At 35.3% G+C, this 19,416-nt stretch overlaps 1 protein-coding gene across 1 annotated transcript in view; it reads right to left on the reverse strand.

Annotated features, from left to right (window-relative positions):
• Positions 1-19,210, reverse strand: part of LOC117701876 (kelch-like protein 1) — a gene marked incomplete at its 3' end in the record, with an annotated part of 35,037 nt that extends 15,827 nt beyond the window's left edge. The window contains exons 1-2 of the mRNA XM_034493285.2: positions 19,030-19,210; positions 2,651-2,787 (exon numbers count right to left, since the gene is read on the reverse strand). Coding sequence (XP_034349176.2) covers positions 2,651-2,787; positions 19,030-19,106 — 214 coding nt within the window. The remainder of the gene's footprint in view (positions 1-2,650; positions 2,788-19,029) is intronic.
• Between the last annotated feature and the right edge of the window lie 206 nt (positions 19,211-19,416).

Consider the following 19,416-nt stretch of genomic DNA (forward strand, 5'->3'; position numbering starts at 1 on the left):
CCCCTAAGAGATTAAAGAGACCACTAGCATTCAATAGGAAGCTTAGATTTGGATTCAGGGTTTCCCCTTCTGCTTTTTGGAGGGTCTTCATCTTTATTTCCTGCTTTATGTCTTTTCTCAACCCTAATAGAAGCCTTTCTTCAACTGATGATTCTGTTTTTATTTACTTTTTCTCTATAGTTAGCTGACATGCTCCAAATTTTGACTTCCTTTTAATTACTTAACTGGCAAAGCAAATGAACCATTTCAAGACCTTCTTTGGGTAACAGGCAGTGGGAAGGAAAAAGAGAAAAGATTCTCAAGTAATGTTTTATTTTCTTACTTGCTCATTCTTTTGGATGAATGTAATTATTTTAGGTCTTTTCAAAGTAGTCATCTAGATCATGGAGATAGCCTGTAATTAGACACATGTAGAAATCTTGTATTCTTCCCTATTTGTAGAAGTGAACACTTGCCTTTTTCCATGGTTATGAGTTTTACCTTGTATGCAACAAAGCCAAGTATATAATTGATACTACAAGTGCTGTAGTATTACCATGTCAATTTATGGCTTATCTGGTAAACTTACGTAAACATACAATTGGAAATACATCAGTCTCCTAATGTAACTGTGCTTAATAGGCAAAGGCCACAGTACAAATATGCATGGGGTGGGGGAGAAGTCCAAAGTATCAGTGCAACTGGGAGTTAGATTTCTATTCTTACTTTCCTCTAAAAGTAGAGGCATATTTGGGTCATTCCTCTCAGCAGGAATTTCTGAAACAACATCTAACCGTGTATAACAAGATAGCTAGTGTCTTTGGCCTAGTTTTTGCTCTTTGCAAAGGTAAGTTGGCCAGGGCATGGAAACTGGATATGGGAACTGTGCTTTGCTCTTTCTGGAAGGATTCCTAAAATATTAGCTATATTACCCTTCCCCATTCTAGAAAAAAAAAAAGGAATATAAATTTAAAAATAACATTTATTAGTTTTTCTATTTAAAAAATTTATACACTTATAAAATTAATTCTGGTTCCTCTCACACCCTTACATTCCTGTCTTCCTCCCTTATTATTAACACTCCGTCCTCTTTGTAAGCTCCCTTCTCATATCCACTCCTCTTTGTGACTCAGTGACTTCAATGTGAACTATATTTGAGACCATCAGTTTTTGAGCATCCACTGGAGACTGATGAGCTCATCTGTCATTAGTGGGGACATCTAAAAAGCGTGGACATCTGTCAAAGTGGAGTCAGTCCCCCCAGAATCCAACAGTAGCCAGATGTTCGTAGGGGTTTGAGGTGGTATTGTCGATCACTCGATATCTATAGTTCACTGATAAGACTTTTTTCTATGACTATCTATGTTGTCTATTTAGAAGTATAAATAGACTCTAATTAAATTGCGAAGTTCAGAATAGTCCTCTCCATTTGAGAAAGTTTTACACAGTAGTTTTAATGCTGGTAGACCTTAATTTTCCTAAAATCATCTATCTCAGAATATTTAGAATTGTACATACGTTTTCTCTATTTCTTTGTGATGTGTTTTCAAAATCTTTTTCCAGTTTTATATTCCAAAAACATTTTTCTCAGTGCCTTGAATAGAGCCTTAAGGGAATTGGTAAGTGTTTTTACTACCCTCAACAACAAAGATATGCAAAGATGACTTTTCTCTGCTAACCTAAGTAGACAATAAAAGGAGTTAGTGTGCTTTCTTCCTCATCTCAAGGCTTAAAAGCCTGCTCCCTTAATTCAATCCAGTTATAGTCAGACTAAACCAAGGTCTTTTTCTACTATTATAATAGCTTTCAAAAAGTCTTAGATTTTATAGTGAAAATTCTGCTGTGTTTAACTATATATTAATTTTTTGAGACAAGAAATGTCTGATTTCACATCACATAGCTGAAGCTAATATTAAATTCTATATGCAAGTTTCATGTATTTCATCATTTCTTTATTTATTTCTTTTAAGATAATCATCCTTTTTTCCCCTTGTAACTCTATGTATCCTAAGATAATTGATCTTCATGAGAGGAAAAAGCCAACTTATTTGTTAAATCATTCTTCTTTGTTATAGCTCAGAATTGCTTATGTTTGACAAAGAAAATTTACAACACTATGTATTTTCAAATAATGTAATGTCCAAAGGACTATAAAAATATAGTAAATTAAAAAAAAACTTTTCAAATCTCTAAGGGTAGTGATTCTCCAAATTCTATTTAGCATTATTGTACCCTTCAGCTCAGTTGTCAAATTGATATAAAGGTCATGAAAATTTTTAACATTAAGTAACACAATAAGAAAAATGAGAATTATCTTATTAACTCATATTTCTAAAGAGATTCTTTTTATATGATTAATGTTCTAGCCAACTATGTGTTGAATGATTAACTCTCTATTTCTTTTTAACTTTATTCCATCCAAATACTGGCTTTATTCATGTATTTAATCCTATGTAAGTATTGTGTGAAAAATACAAAAAAAAATCTTTATCCATTTGTGATTTCACTAAATATAAAGACCAACTTTTGTATGTAGCCCAATATGCAGCCTGTAACTGAAAATTTAATGATAAAAGTTCAGTTGGTTTTTTTTTTTTTAGATTTGAAAATCCTAAAGCCAGTGTTAAAATAAACATGATTTCAATATGATCTTATAATTATTTTACTGTACCTGTATATGCAAATTGCACAAGATCCCAGAGTGCATTTGGGTCTATGCCTTCCATCTTGATCTCCTCTTGCTTGGCTTCACAGACATCACTTGTAAACATGGCAGCAAAATAGTCAGAGACAGAACTCAGAACAAGCCTGAAAGAGGCACAGGTTCTATTTTAGGCAATGCATGTAGAGCACACAACACTGAGTTCAGCAGACACAATGTAGAACAATGAATCAACCATCAGCAAATTGATCAAGTTCTAAATTTATAGCTTAAATTTAAAAGATAATAACAATAACAGTGATGACGATGGTGATGACAAAACATGTTTAAACAGGTGTGTCCTGCATGTGTAGATACTGACATTTCAAGAAGTAATAGGTTTTTAAAACCATTGGCAGGTTGTGTATTATCTGCAAGAGGTTTACAGAAGTATCAGAAAAAAATACTCTCTTTTGCCATTCTCCTTGTTTGCCCATCAGAAGTAGATGTTTTAACCCTGAAGCAGAAACAAACAAACAAACAAAACAAAACAAAACAAAACAAAAAAAACAAACATAAATTTTGGATACAGGACACAGAGTTTGCACATGGAACTGACACAAAATTTTTTTTTTTTTTTTTTTTTTTTTTTGCTAGCTAGGATACATTCTTCCAAATATTTATATTCATCAAAGCAATGTAAGCTTAATTTGTTCTATACTGCTTGGATTATGAATATTACAATACTGATCTACTGGGAAATACAAATCTTTTTATGAAAACACTATGCGTATACTATGACTGATTTTGAGATATTTACAGACTGTACTTTGAGACCTGTTCTACAATAAGGAATACAAAGCTTACTACTGTAAGCCTAGTCAAAGGCCTGTCACTGTTCATGACACAAACTAAATCTATGACTGTTATTTTGCTAAGTAAACATGTATCAAAACATTCTTTTAAACATTCAGGGCTACACCTAGGGACTAATGCTATTATTTAGCCCTGGGCAAAGTGGCTTGTTTTTTTACACTGGACAGTGGATAATGAAGAGACTTGACCTGTTGAAAATAAGTGAGATCTAAGTGTTCAACTCTAAATAAGAGGTGGTATCTATAACCTCTTCTAAGGATACTGGGATGTTTTAGAAGAGAGAGAAGAACGAATATAAAGGCATACTGTGTGACATACTATGACACACGGAAGCTTACACAGCAATATGTTTTCGTTTTATTGTTTGTTTGGTTGGTTGGTTTTGTTTGTTTTCTTTAGTCGGGGTGGAGAGGAGTGACTGTGATGAGACAAGGAGATGAGTGGCACTTGGAGGCTTGAAGTGAAAAATTACAAATAATCAATAAAGAAATTAAAACAGAAAGAGCCTACAGAGGAGAGTACTGTTAATAAGGGCTTTTTTAAATATATGGCACTGGTGTCACAACCAAGAATGCATAGCAGCTACGGATCCCTAAACTGGGTTTGAAAAAAGAAAAGAAAAGGAGGGGAGAGGAGAGGAGAGGAAAGATAGGAGAGTACTAGAGAGAGAGGAGAGGAGAGGAGAGGAGAGGAGAGGAGAGGAGAGGAGAGGAGAGGAGAGGAGAGGAGAGGAGAGGAGAGGAGAGGAGAGGAGAGAAAAGGAAGGCATGTGTCCATTATTCTTACACTGATTTGTGATGGTGGGAGTATGAGAAATTGAGGATGTATAGGCAATTAATTGTTTTTAGGGAAGGGCTATATTTGTAATTTTATTCACTGATGTAATTATTGATAAACCTCCATGATCTAGTTTTCTTAATTGTGTTCATATGCTCATATATGCAGCTTTAATTTATCTTTAGTGGGTCAAAACAAAACAAACATGACAGTGGGAGAAGAACATGAGGACTTCAGGGACAAAAATGATGGCCCTTTAGTCTTGTGAAGGCTGGATGTCCCAGTGTGGGGGAATTTGAAGGCAAGGAGATGGGAGTGGGTGGGTTGGGACACATTCTCATAGAAGCAGGAGGAGGGGGGAGGGGATAGAGGGTTTCCTGGGGGAAGGGAAATGGGGAAATGAGATAACATCTGAAATTTAAATAATAACCAATTAAAAGAGAGAGACAGAGAGACAGACAGAGACAGAGGAAAAGGTAGTCTAGTGACAGGCCCAACTTGGGATCCAGCTGAAGGAGAGGCTTCAAGGGTTGACACTATGACTGTTCTGACAGACTGAAGCCTAGTGTAGCTGCCTTCTGAAAAGCCCAACAAACAGATGAAAGAGTCAGATATAGACACTTAACGCAACCAGTGGACAGAAGCTGGGGACGCCTCTGGTTGAATTATGGAAAAGCTGCAAGAAGCTGAGGAGGAGGGCAACCTTATAGGAAGACCAGCCTTTTCGACTGACCTAGACACCAAGATCTCTGACTCTGAGCCACCATAAAATTTTAAAAAGAACAAAATAAGAAAGGGCGAGAAAGGAAAAATAAAGGGTTATAAAAATGATTAGTGACAATATATTGCATATATTCATGAAATTATTACACAGAATTAAATTAAAATTAAATAATGAAATATACCTTTTGAAAGTATAATATAAATAGTACTCAATGAGCCATTAAAACCTAAGCTACACATTACTCTTGGCTATTATATGACTTCATGATTTCCTGCTTTAGCAAACACAACTTGGTCATCAAATACATTTGTACCATTTAATGAAAATTATGTAAAATTAAAGTATAATTATTCCTTGCTCGATTCCACTTCAACAAGGATTTAAATATATAATGTATAATTGGTAATAAAAACTTATATTTTCTCTTTTTTCTAATATTCATTATTTCTCTTTAAAGCATCAACTTCCTATCAATAGTAGAAAATGTTTTTTTAAGGCTTATTTTAGTGTACCTCTGAGGACAAAGGGATTTCTAGCTTTCATTTATTATAAATATTTTTCTAGTTGCATCTACAATAAATCATAAAATATTTTTACTTAATAGAGGATAGAAAATTTATTTCTTTCATTTATGAAGAAAAGACAGTACTTCATTATCATCCAGACTTTATTAGTTTTAATAGAAAATGGGTTTTCAAACTTTTTTATGTTGTAATGTAGCATTTATTTATAATTATTTTAGATTTGTCTTAGGATTTGTGTGGGATGCTATGGCAAGGCCTTACTCTTGGCAAACACTCACCCTTGGCTCTCCTATCTACTATTCTTCTTTCTGCTTACCTTCCATGATTCACTTGTCAGTTCTCAGAACTTCAAACAAGGCCTCATAGCAACCCACCTTAGTAACTCTTCCTTCTGATCTCTAGATTTAGCCAACATCCTACTAGATAGATATTTTTAGAACCCCTGGTAATGGTGAGGCTTTGTGAGAACAACAGGTATAACTTAGACCCCTCAGCTGCAGCTAGCTTCCTCCACCTGCAAAGCCCTCTTTTGTTTCCTACCCCTCCCCATAATCTGTTTTCAAGTATATAACCTGTGTGAACAATAAAAATTTTGCCAGTTTGATTAGACTTGTTGACTTGTTGACTGTGACTCCTTATTTTCTCACGCATCTCAGTCCTCTCACAAAGGTCTAAGGGTCCCACTTGATTGTCCAGCTGGACTGGACAGATTTGTATCATTTTTTTCAGTGTTACACACACACACACACACACACACACACACAGAGGTTTTTCTTCAAGGACAAATGACAAACATACACGTGTATATGAGTGTGTGTGTGTGCTAATCCATAGTTACTTTCACTTTAATTTCTGACCTTATGTAATAGTGAGATTGACCATTTTAAGCCAATGATCACAAACTGTTTGTATTGCTATTCACACCTCTTCATCCAACTCATTCCCCACTAAGTCTAATAAAATGTGTTTTAAAAATTCAGAGTACCCATCATATAAGTTTTCTTTTATTGCGTGCACAGCACCTTGTTTTCCAGTTAATAGAAATATTTCTCATGTGCTATTTTTATATACCAATATAACAAAAAATATTTTGAATAGTTTTCATTGTTACTTTTATAAACTTAAAGCCAGGAAAAGTGGCTCATACCTGCTTTCTTATCTTTTGGGATGCTAAATGAGGGTGATCACTAGGTTGACCTACTTACAAACTAATAACAAATAATAAATAGAAATATCAGCTAGAGATATGGCTCTGCAGTTAACAATACTGCCTGCTCTTTCAGAGGAAATGGGTTTGATTACTATCATTCACTAGACAGCTCATAATTATCTTTAAATCATTTTTATGGAATATGATGTCCTCTTCCGAATGTGACGATGTCAAGCATATATGCAGTACATAGTCATACATGTATGCAAAACATTATTTACATGTTACATATTTATATAAAATAATATCTATACTAGTAATTTTAATTTCACTTAAAAATTATATAAATATAAAAATATTCACTGCAAGTCAAAAAAATAAATGAGTATAAAATGATCAGTTTTATCAAAGTGTTAAGTAAATGTCTCCATAAATATCACGTAATAATTAGTAATCATCTCCATAAACATCAGGTTGGGCATCTCTCAAGGAACAAGTATTTGAATGTAGATTAAACCAGTTTGGTCTTACACACTAAGTTGGTATTACAGGCTGGTCACATTTTGAAGAGCAAAATATTTTGTGACCTACACTGTGCAAGTTTGGATCATCAAATAAAATCTGTGTCAGCTCTAGGAAAATGCTGCCAGCTCAGTCATAGTAGTGTGAAAAGATTAATTTTGCATTTAGATTTAGTGACACAAAAGATTTGAAATAGAATTTAGATTTAATATTTGGCAAAAGTTAACATCTTTATACATGCATATTTACCTTCAGTTAATGTAGGGAAAGCTGGAGCAAAAACTGATGCAGTGAGTAAATGCAGCCACTTTTAGGAAAATCTCTATTTGGGGACACTAAAATGTAGTTCTAAATCTATTAAAGATTTTTATATTCCATTTCAATTTATTATGATGTTAGACACTGTCAACCTCACACTTTTTAAACCTACTTTTATTTAAGTGAGAGGAGTGCAGACTTTTTTATTTTATCTCAGTTTTACCCCTTATTCAGTAACTTCTCTTCCTTCTACTCTGTGACCTGTCCTTTGCTGTAGACTAATATGGGTTTCTGTGCTTTGCTTTAATATTCATTTTTGCAAAATCGCCTTTTTAGTACTACTTTAATAATTTGTATGATGGCATTAAATTTTACTGTGATACTGCAGTACCTCTTAAAAAAGAAAAAGTAATACAATGTCCAAAAGTTCTACCAGCATCTGGCTGTCTTTATACTAAATTCAGTGGACTGCCTCTAATTTTCTTATCTTTACACAGTCTTATTTCCAGTTGCTGTTGTGCCATTAGGGTTCTTCCAGATGACATGGAAGTTTTCTGGTACTTTTTTTCCTATGTTAAATAAAACACAAATTTATCTTTTAGTTTGTTCTGGGTCTATGTCCTTTTTATAAGACCCAGCCATTCTGAATCTGTATTAACATAAGGCAAAGGAAAAAGGACACTTCTTCCCAAAGGCTTCATTGGTCCAAGAAGGCCCTTGCACTAGAAGGCCCCATCCTCTCCATCTGCCAACATCATCCTCACCTCTAAACCAGTAATGGAGCTAATAGTAACCAATACTGCTACATCATGGCCTCAAATGCTGCCTCTGTGAAGCACAGTATATCTATGTGCATCAAATAAGTTCTATATGCCCCTAGAAAGCTGAAGAAGACAAGGTTTAATCTTTGATTCATTTGTTCCTCTGCCCTTGTGAACTTTTGTTTCTTCTAAGAGTATTTTATACACAAACTTTCACACATGCTTTCTATGCTCTGGTGTTACCAGGCCAGTCTATGTAGATAAAGTCCTCTTTATCTTCACACAGCCTTCATATCTGGTGTAGAGTAATGGTCCAGCTTCACTGACCATCTGATATTTTCTTCTGTGCTTATTTTTATGCTCTTCTTGGTCACTATATAACATGTTATAATATGTTGGAAAGATAGTCTTTTCGGTTATGATACTCCTGTGTGTTTTCAAGACAGATGACATATATACCCATGTTTTCAGAGTTTGTATTTTACTATTACCAATTATCAAATATATATCAGGTGCAATGAAAACCTTTCATGCCTTTGGTTTTTCACTTTATAATATTTAAAAAAAACTGAGAAAATAAAGATTTTCATTTCATTTTAGAAATACTCAAATTGTGTTAAACAGTGCCAGATATACAACCAAGACCATGAATTTTTCCCCTCAAAAAATCTGCATTAGCTTTTAATTAACTATACATAGTATTTCAAATCCAAATTTTCTTATTGTTATTCAAGATCTCTCAGACAAATCTTTTTCTCAATTTTATGTCTGGATGAAGGCTTAAAGAAAACACAATTTGATACCACCAGAAAACTATGATTTCAAGCTGGACAGTGGTGGCACCTGTCTTTAATCTCAGAACCTGGGAGGCAGAGGCAGGCAGATTTCTGAGTTTGAGGCCAGCCTGGTCTACAGAGTGAGTTCCAGAACAGCCAGGGTTATACAGAAACATTGTGTCTCGAAAAACAAACAAACAAACAAACAAAACCGAAGACAATGAACATTTTAGACCCTAGAATTATTTTCTTTAAATCCTGGTAAAACATTATCACTGTATATATTCATCCTTTAACTTGTACTTCCAGTCTGGGCCAGAGCACTGAGTAGATCCTGGGCAGCAGCTGTGCACCCAATCTCACAGAACCCAGAGGAAGTGGGCCTCCCAGGAGCTCTAACCTGGGCAGTATCTTAGGTAAGAAGAGAGCAACACCTGCCCCAAATAGGGAGTAACTGGGACCCACTAGGACCCAGGAATTCACTCCTGACCTGAGTACTGATTCCTTTCTAGTCGGAGCCCTAGCACTGAGCAGATCGTGGGCCCCATCTATAACCCTAGAAATAACAGCAACCCACACAGTTCTGAAACAACCAAGATAATAGGAAAGACAAGATCCAGACAGAGACAGAGCAGGTAGCACTAAGGAGATCCAGATGGTGAAAGGTAAGGACAAAAACATAAGGATCAGCAACCCAGGGTACTTGGCATCATTAGAGCCTAGTTCTCCCACACTAGAAAGTCCTGAATTTCCCATATCACCAGGAAAGCAAGATTCAGATTTAAAATCACTTCTAATGATGATGATAGAGGACTTTAAGAAGGACATAAATAACACTCTCAAAGAATTTGAGGAGAATACAGGTAAACAGGTAGAAGCCCTTAAAGAGAGAACACAAAAGTCCCTTGAAGAATTACAAGAGAACACAACCAAACAGGTGAAGGAGTTGAACAAAACAATCCAGGACATAAAAATGGAAGGAGAAGCAATGAAGAAATCACAAAGGGAGATTACCCTGGAGATAGAGAACCTAGGAAAAAAATCAGGAGTCATAGATGCAAGCATCACCAACAGAATGCAAAAGATAGAAGAGAGAATCTCAGGTACAGAAGATACCATAGAAAATATTGACACAACTGTCAAAGAAAATGCAAAATGCAAAAAGTTCTTAACAAAAAACATCCAGGAATTCCAGGACACAATAAGAAGACCAAACCTAAGGGTAATAGGTATAGAAGAGAGTGAAGATTCTCAACTTAAAGGGCCAATAAATATCTTCAACAAAAATATAGAAGAAAACTTCCCTAATCTAAGGAACAAGATACCCATAAACATACAAGAAGCCTACAGAACCCCAAATAGACTAGACCGGAAAAGAAATACCTCCCGTCACATAATAATCAAAACACCACATGCACAAATCAAAGAAAGAATATTAAATGCAGTAAGGGAAAAATGCTAAGTAACCTATAAAGGCAGACCTATCGGAATTACACCAGAATTCTTGCCAGATACCATAAAAGAGAGATGATCCTGGACAGATGTCATACAGACCCTATGAGAACACAAATGCCAGCCCAGGCAAAACTCTCAATTATCATAGATGGAGAAACCAAGATATTACATGACAAAATCAAATTTACACAATATCTTTTCACAAACCCAGCATTACAAAGGATGATAGAGGGAAAGCTTCAATACAAGGAGGGAAATTATACCCTAGAAAGAGCAAGAAAGTAATCCTCTTCCAACAAATCCAAAAGAAGATAGCTACACAAAGATAATTCCACCTCTAATAACAAAAATAACAGGAAGCAACAATCAACTGTTCCTTAATATCTCTTAACATCAATGGACTCAATTCCCCAATGAAAAGACATAGGCTACCAGTCTGGATACCTAAACAAGACCCAGCATTTTGCTGCATACAGGAAACCCACCTCAGTGACAAAGACAGACACTACCTTAGACTAAAAGGCTGGAAAACAAATTTTCAAGTAAATGGTCATAAGAAATAAGATGGAGTAGCCATTCTAAAACTTCCAGCCTGAGAACACAAAGGGAAGGACTCATGGCTCTACCTGTATAGGTACTTGAGGGTGGTCTTGTCAGGCATCTGTGGAAGTGGAGGGCCTTGGTGCCTGAAAGTTTGGATTTCCTAGTGTTGGGGTATTCGAAAGCAGGGAGGTGGGAACGGGAGGATGGTGGGAGCACACCCTCATAGAAAATTCCGGAATTATATGGATTAGACATGACAGAGGCAGGCCGCCAGAAGATTAGATTCCAGAATTCAAACAAACAATTATCTTGATACTAAAATATATTTTGAGAATTGTATATTGCAGAATACACAGCCTAGGTGTATCTACTCATCAAGCAAGCTGAGCAGACCTGGTTGAACTTCTGATGTCCTGGAATTTCAGCTGGATGCAGTGAAGACACAGCATCAGAGGCTTATCAATTTATTTTCCCCTGCCCCTCTTCTAATATCTGAATTCCTGTTATCAGCTTGAAGAAGTTAATGAAGAGTCAGCACCCCTATTCCCTGGGCTTAGGAAATGAGGTGGTTAATATTGGACTGTCTTTCTATGGAAAAGTAGTGGTTTTGTGGGAACAGGGAGGAATAGCTAGGATTTATTGCATAGCCATAACCTATTGGTAAAATTTGTATAACTGTTATTAAGCTGACATTATAGTTTATTGAATGGTACAATATTTACTTTGATTTCAAATTTAAGGGTTTTTTTCCCATTGGTACAAGTTTCTTACTGATATAAAAGTGAGATTAATATTGTTACTCTCATAGGCAATGTACCTATATTTAGGAATACAAGGTTTAGACCCAGTCCTTCTTTAAGTTTTTTAACTTATTTGAGATGGATAGCCTGTAAGCTAAGGTCCTATAGTGAATTCATGTCTCTGAGTTTATTGTTAGGGTGTTTTCTATATTTTATTTAGAAATATCTGAGAGGAGTTAACAGACAACAGTCCAGATTGCCTTACATGAAGAGTTGATTTTCAAAAGGTCAGAAGGCCACAGTATTGACACTACAAACATTCCTGTATTAATGTTCATTTTGATTAGAGACATGTCTGCTCCAGAAAGCTTTTTGTCTTGGATTCTGAGAAGAAATTGAGCATCTTTGGAGTTACTCCTGTTGTGGTTAGACAGCCACTAGGCAAGAATTGCCTCTTTTCATCTACAGACAAATTACTGTCCAGAAAAGGACACACTTGCAGAATAGTCGACTGATTATATCTGACAAGACAGAGTAATCAGCCCTTAATAATTCTGCATCACTAGGACTGTCAGATGATCTTGGGCCAGAAGGCTAAAGATCGGATGCTCCAACATTTTGTAGTACAGAGACTCTCCAGGTGTTTAGTGGTCTCTATAAATTGGCTAAGTTTTAGAAGTTATTCTTTTTGCTTCCCATAATTTCAGTCAATTCATTTTAGATTTCTGACAGGGTTGAAGACTTATGTAGTCTTATAACCAATGCTGGCTATTTACTATGAGAGAAAAGATTTGAGAGGATGGTTTTCAGCTGACATTCATTCTAAAGCCAAGAAAAAAGCCAGGTTCAAAACTAAGTCTTTTAGTTAGGAGAGATGACAGAGGTTCTGGTTAGTCAAAAAAAAAAAAAAATTGAACTGGGTATTAGGTCTATCTTGTACCTTACTGATACAAATTGGTATAGTTATGCTCTAATTGTATTTTTAGAGAAAAGTTTTATTTTAACAGGAAGGGTGTCATGTAGGAGGAGCTAAGGTGGGAGTGTAAGGAAAGAAAGAGGAGGAGTAAGGAGAAGAGGAGGAACAAGGAGAAGAAGGGGACATGGAGATGGATATTGGCGTGTCTCTGCCAGTCAAAGATAGTTGGTATATCTAGGTTGGGTATTGGGTTACACTTCTGATTGTGTGGGCATCTTGTTATTGAGCATTACCAAACTTATAAAGCCTTTGATTAACATTTTAAAAATTATTTATAAAAAAGGTGTATTTTAATTAAAAAAAGAAAAAAGAAAAACAACAATTTCAAATGGAAAAAAATAACATGAAATAAATTAAAAAAAAGAAACCCAACTTGTACTTCACCAATTTATTGCAAATTATTTCAAGCCATGACACCTAAATTGGATACTTTTAAGGACATGACAACTAATGCTTCATTTTCATCTTTAGTCCCTATTCTTGCTGAATAAGCTTTAAGAATTTATGGTGCATACTCAAACATACTCTTTCTAATAAACAATAAACTTAAAATCATAAAATCATTTCAATTGATGTAATGGTTTTCATATGTGTGTGTGTGTGTGTGTGTGTGTGTGTGTGTGTGTGGTTATTTCATTAGATATATTCATTACCCATGATTGTTTGTTTTAAGATTTCAAATAATACCAAACCATGAATAAAATGAGTATTTTAAAATAATTTTTGAAATTTAAATATAATAATATAATTTCTCCCTTTCATTTTATCCCTTGAAATCCTCCCATATACACCGACTCTCAGGAATGCAAAGACAAAACTCTCCCCCTACCTCTCCACCCACCTTCATCTGACCTGCAGAGCCTGAAATATTCAGGTTAGCTTCCATTCCTTAAATAATGTTCTTGCTCACTGGGGTATTCCAACCTGTCCTGTGAAGCCTGCTATCCCCCCAAAAAATCTCTATTCTCTAGTCACCCTCTGCCTACCTTCATCAGACTTGCAGATCCTGAACCATATAAACCTGCTGAAGTGGAAGCATACAGCACAAAGATACCTATCAGAGGGCTACTGAATCAGGACCAAGTTCAAGGTCCAAATTTCAAGGTCTCTTCTGAGATTCATCTAATCACTGAAGTTTACTGCTGCATACAGACACCATAACCAAGTCAAGTCTTATAAAGACAAAATTTAATTGGTGCTGGCTTTACAGGTTCAGAGATCGAGTTTAGTATCATCAAGACAGGAGCATGGTAGCATCCAGGCAGGCATGGTGCAGGAGAAGCTGAGAGTTCTGCACCATTATCTGCAGTCTTATAAGAGAATACTGACCTCCAGGCAGCTAGAACTAGGGTATCAAAGCCCACACCCACAATGGTACACATGGCCATAACTAATACTTTTATTCCTTAGCCCAAGAATATACAGATCGTCACATTCCAATCCCTAGCCCCCATAGGCTTATATAAACATATAAGTCTATGGGGACCATGACTAAACATGCCATAATGCTAAATACATTCAGTCCAGCTTCCAAAGTCCCCATAGTATATAGCAGTTTAACTCAATAAGGTTAAACGTCCGAAGTTCAAGGTTTCTTCTGAGATTCGTCTAATCACTGAACTATAATCCCCCAAGCAAGACAGGAAACCAGCAGGACAAACTCCAAACTCTGCATCTCCATGTCTGATGTTAAAGTAGTCTTCAGATCTCTGACTCCTATTTCATCTTTGTTGACTGAAACAAACTCCTTTCTCTTGAACTGGTTCCACTTCATTAGTAGCTTTCCTCAGCAAATAGCCCATGACTCTGGCATTTCAACCATCTTGGGGTCACCAAAGCAACATCATAGGTGATTTTTATAGAACTTGGAGGACCAATTCTCAAATTCATATAGATATGCCAAAAACCAGGATAGCCGAAACAATCCTGAACAATAAAATGACATTGGGAGGAATCACCATCCCTGACCTCAAGCTGTCATACAGAGCAATAGTATAAAGGACACTGTCAATGAGACAAAATGACTGGAATAGGATCTTCACCAACCCTACCTCTGACTGAGGCTAATATCCAAATTTATAAAGAATTTAACACCAACAACACAAATAACCCCATTTAAAAATAGATACAACCACTCTGGAAATCAATTTGGCAGTTTTTCGGGGAAAATGGGAATAATTCTACCACAAGACCCATCTATACCTCTCCTGGGCATATACCCAAAAGGTGATCCACCATTCCATAAGACACTTACTCAACTACATTCATAGCAGCTTTATTCATAATAGTCAGACTCTGAAGAATGGATAAAGAAGACATGGTAAATCTACACAATAGAGTAGTGTTCATCTATTAAAAACAGAGACATCATGAGTTTTGCAGGCAAATGGATTGAATTTAAGAATATCATTCTGAGTAATGTAAGCCAGTAGCAAAAGAATATGCATAGTATATATTCACTTATCAGTGTATATTAGCCATAAAATACAGGCAACCCATGAAGCTAAGCCAGGAGAGCTCAAACAAGGATATTTGAATCTCAGTTAGAAGGGTGGATAAATTGTTATAGGAAGCAGACAAAGAAAGAAAACTGGGAGGAGGAGAGGATGAGGGGAAAGATTAAGGGTCAGGTGTGGGGAGGGGAAAGAGAGATGTCCAAATGCTAAAAGAATGAATGGAAATCTGAAACAGTTGGGGGTGTGGACATAGGGGACATTTCCAGGATATGGCATAGACCTTAGATAAGGAAGGTGCCAAAGAAAAAATGAGATGACATTAGCTGTGACTCACAGCATTGAGGATATGGAACCTGATGAGGTCACCTCCTGTAGTCAGGCAGGAAACCCAGTGAACTATAGAGACACCAACCTACCCACAAAACTTTTGACCCAAAATTTATCCTGTAGACAAAATACAGAGACAGGGGATGGAAGAGAGCCTGAGGGAATGGCCCACCAATGTCTGACCTAACTTGAGATGCATCACATAGTTAAGCAACAATCCCTTACACTATTAGTGATTTTCTGCTCTGCTTGTAGACAGGAAGCTAGCATGGCTGTCCTCTGAGTGGCTCCACCCAGCAGCTGACTCAAAAGGATGCAGAGACCAAAAAGGGAATAGAGTTCTGGGACTCTTATGGAAAAGTTGGGGAAAGGATTTTAGGCTCTGAAGGAGACAGGAACTCCACAGGAAGACTAAGAGAAGGTGAGGGGAGTGGGTAGAAGGATCATGGGAAGGGGTGACAGGAGGGGCAGTGAGCAGAATGTAAAGTGAATAAAAGGAATTCAAAGATACTTTAAATCTATCTATCTATCTATCTATCTATCTATCTATCTATCATTCATTCATTCATTTGTGTGAGCCCGTCTGTGTCTGTGAACATATGGATGTATATTGTAAATATAACCTGCTCAGACTGCTTAATTAGTTTTTCAAATGTTTCAATTGTTTGTTCAGAGGTTTACACTTAAATAAAATAAGATTAGTAATAGATTATATTCAACCAAAAACATGACATTTTAGGTATGGGTTAATAATTGTGACCATAAAGTTAGAAACTTTCATATACTATACTAATCATTGTCATCGGTTGCTTCCTGGACTTGAAGGTAAGTTTCTGTAGCTGTACATTCCATACACTTCAGTCACAAGAATATGAATAATCTATCTTGACTGTCTCTAGAAATCTGCTCCCTGAATGTTACTATCCACAGTATGTGAATATAATATTTGAGATATCATGTGTTTTTAAACAAATATAAACATCATTAATTAATGAATTTATGATCAAATTGAAGTAAATTTAGTCATATTAAGTAAGAATAAATTGAATTTTGAAGGATATAACTGTAACGGGTTGACATGTAATAGGTATTGATAACTTACAAATATATATTATATACATAATGGTGAAATTAAATTTAATATATAGGAAAATTATTGAAAATATTTTAACACATAGGCAAATTACCTATTTTATTAACTATATAATCAAAAAAATCTAAAAGTAAGATATCTCATTCTCTTGCTATCTACATGGAGTTATGTTCGGTTTCCTTATTGATACTAAGATTCAATTATGAATTATTTGCTTATAATACATGTGTGTTATAAGTATACTTCCTATATACTTTAGATTACTCAGAATTTTATAATATAAAGTGGTAATACATAAATACTATGGTATAATATACAAAATATTATGATAAGAAAGATAATATACATGTTTAGTTATTGTAATTTTTAATTATTTTAAAATTATTTTAATTTTAAAATTATTGTAATTTTAAACATAAATTTACAGTAAATTTATCTGTAAAAACATAATATCATGTAGAGTTCATGGAAGTAGAATTATTAGTCTAAATTAGGCAAATAATGTGTGGAGATATTCTCCTTAAATATATTTGAGTATAAAATAACTTTTGTGCTAAAAGTTGATGTTGCATAAATGTAAATGTTAATTTCAAACTTAAACTAATAACTTTTTCACAATAACCTTAATTGTTTAAACAAATGATAGAATAAAATATCTAATTTCAGATATTAAGCATATTTGTTAAATTATAATTTCTTTAGTGTCAATAGATGTCAGATAAAAATAATTAATATGGTCCATAGTTATCTGTGATGGTGTAGTACACTAAAAATATCTACAAGAGACGAGCATTTTTTCCATTCTTACATCCACAGTTCATAATGTATCTTGAAGTAAGTTAATACTCACAAACATTACCCTCCTCTGTACTCAAACTGTGTAATGTGGCTTTAAGAAAAAGCATAAAGGAGGAGGGCGAATGGGATAGGGGGTTATACAGAGGGGAAATAGAAAAAGGGGATGACATCTGTATTGTAAATAAATAAAATATCAAAAAAATAACCCCAAACCAACAAACAAAAAACAAACAAACAAAAAACTGATGGAACCTTGCTGACAGGAGCATGATATAGCTGTCTCCAGAGAGGCTCTGCCAGAGCCTGACATATACAGAGGCAGATGCTTGCAGTCAATCACTGGACTGAGCAAGAGGTCCCCAATGGAGGAGTTAGAGAAAGGACTGAAGGAGCTGAAGGGGTTTGCAACTCCATAGGAAGAACAATAGTATTAAGCAACCAGACACCCCAGAGCTCCCAGAGACTAAACCACCAACCAAAGCATACCCATGGCTCCAGCCACATATGTAGCAGAGGATGGCCTTGTCATTCATCAATGGGAAGAGAAAGGCCCCCCTGTGAAGGCTTCATGCCCCACTGTACAGGAATGCCAGGGCATGGAGGTAAGAGTAGGTGGGTGTACCCTCATAGAAGCAGGGGGAGAGGGATGGGATAGGGGTTTCCAGGGGGTAATTGGGAAAGGGGATGACATTTGATATGTAAATAAAAATATCCAACAAAAAAAGAAACACAAAACAAAAACAATAAAAAACAATGAAACAACCAACATTACTTACCTTAGAATCCCATGTAGTCAATTTTTACAACATAATCTAATGTATAGCTGTAATCATACTTTATATATTCTTCCATGCCATAAACAAGATGATAGATGTATTTTTTTTTTTGCTGAAAACAGCAAATATAGATGTTGAAAGCAACGTTCTAGAATCTACCATAATTGATGCAACATTTATGAATACTGATTGATAACCAATGATGGTTGTTTCCTGGATCAGGTGGGATTAGTTGGAGACAGTAACTCAATCCTTGTAAAACTCTGTAAACATTTCTATAAAGTGTCCCATTCCTTCCCTATGCAACACACTTTATGCTGTTTACGAGAATAGGAGTAAAACCCTTTGTGAGGAGAAGACACACGGTCACATGTTAGAAACACACAGGAGGAGACAAAGACACATGTGCAGAAAAATTCATGAGACAATTGTTTTTTCTTTCTAGTGGTGCAGATTCAGACTAATGCAACAGAGGATTGACAACATTGGTATCACGAAGCAGAGAATTCAAATCTAGACTGGATTTTGGTTGAATCACCCCAATTGAAAGTGCTTTAATTTGTTCTCTCAATGTGACATCAGTGAGTTATTGGTAACTGTGAGTTAATTACTATAGCATTTAATATATACAGTTATTACAAAATTTATAAAAATAATTATTTTAAATCTTTAGATTTCTTTTATTTATTAGTGGTTAAATAATTAAAATAATGTGATAATTTTCCCCTGAATGTAAAGTAGTAGTGCAACAGCAACCCAAAATGTCAAGAAATTATAATTTTTACTTATTACAGTGCTAGATAATTCTGCAATCTAAAAACTAGTCTATTAGTTTTATAAATATGGATACACAATTGCAATATTGACACTCCCATACCTATGAGCAGGTATCTTTCGATTCCCAACTATCAGGATGACATCACAGAGCTGCTGTTGCTTTAAATAATTCTCCATCTTTCGAAATGATTGCTCAGCATGGTGAACAGCTTGATAGAATTCTTCAGAGCTACTGGAGTCCAAATCACTTTGAGGTGTCAATGAATGATTGGTTGCTGTCAACCTGTAAATCACACACACAGCAGAAAGAAGATGTTTATAAAGTGTCAGAAATGGTCCAGAAATTTATGTCTAGTTTTACAATTTTGGGAGCTTTTATTTTTACATACATTATCATGGAAAACAAATAAACAAAAATGTCTCTATCTATCTATCTATCTATCTATCTATCTATCTATCTATCTATCTATCTACCTATCCTTCTATC

This window comes from Arvicanthis niloticus, unplaced genomic scaffold (assembly GCF_011762505.2).
Source record: "Arvicanthis niloticus isolate mArvNil1 unplaced genomic scaffold, mArvNil1.pat.X pat_scaffold_293_arrow_ctg1, whole genome shotgun sequence".
Taxonomy (NCBI): domain Eukaryota; kingdom Metazoa; phylum Chordata; class Mammalia; order Rodentia; family Muridae; genus Arvicanthis; species Arvicanthis niloticus.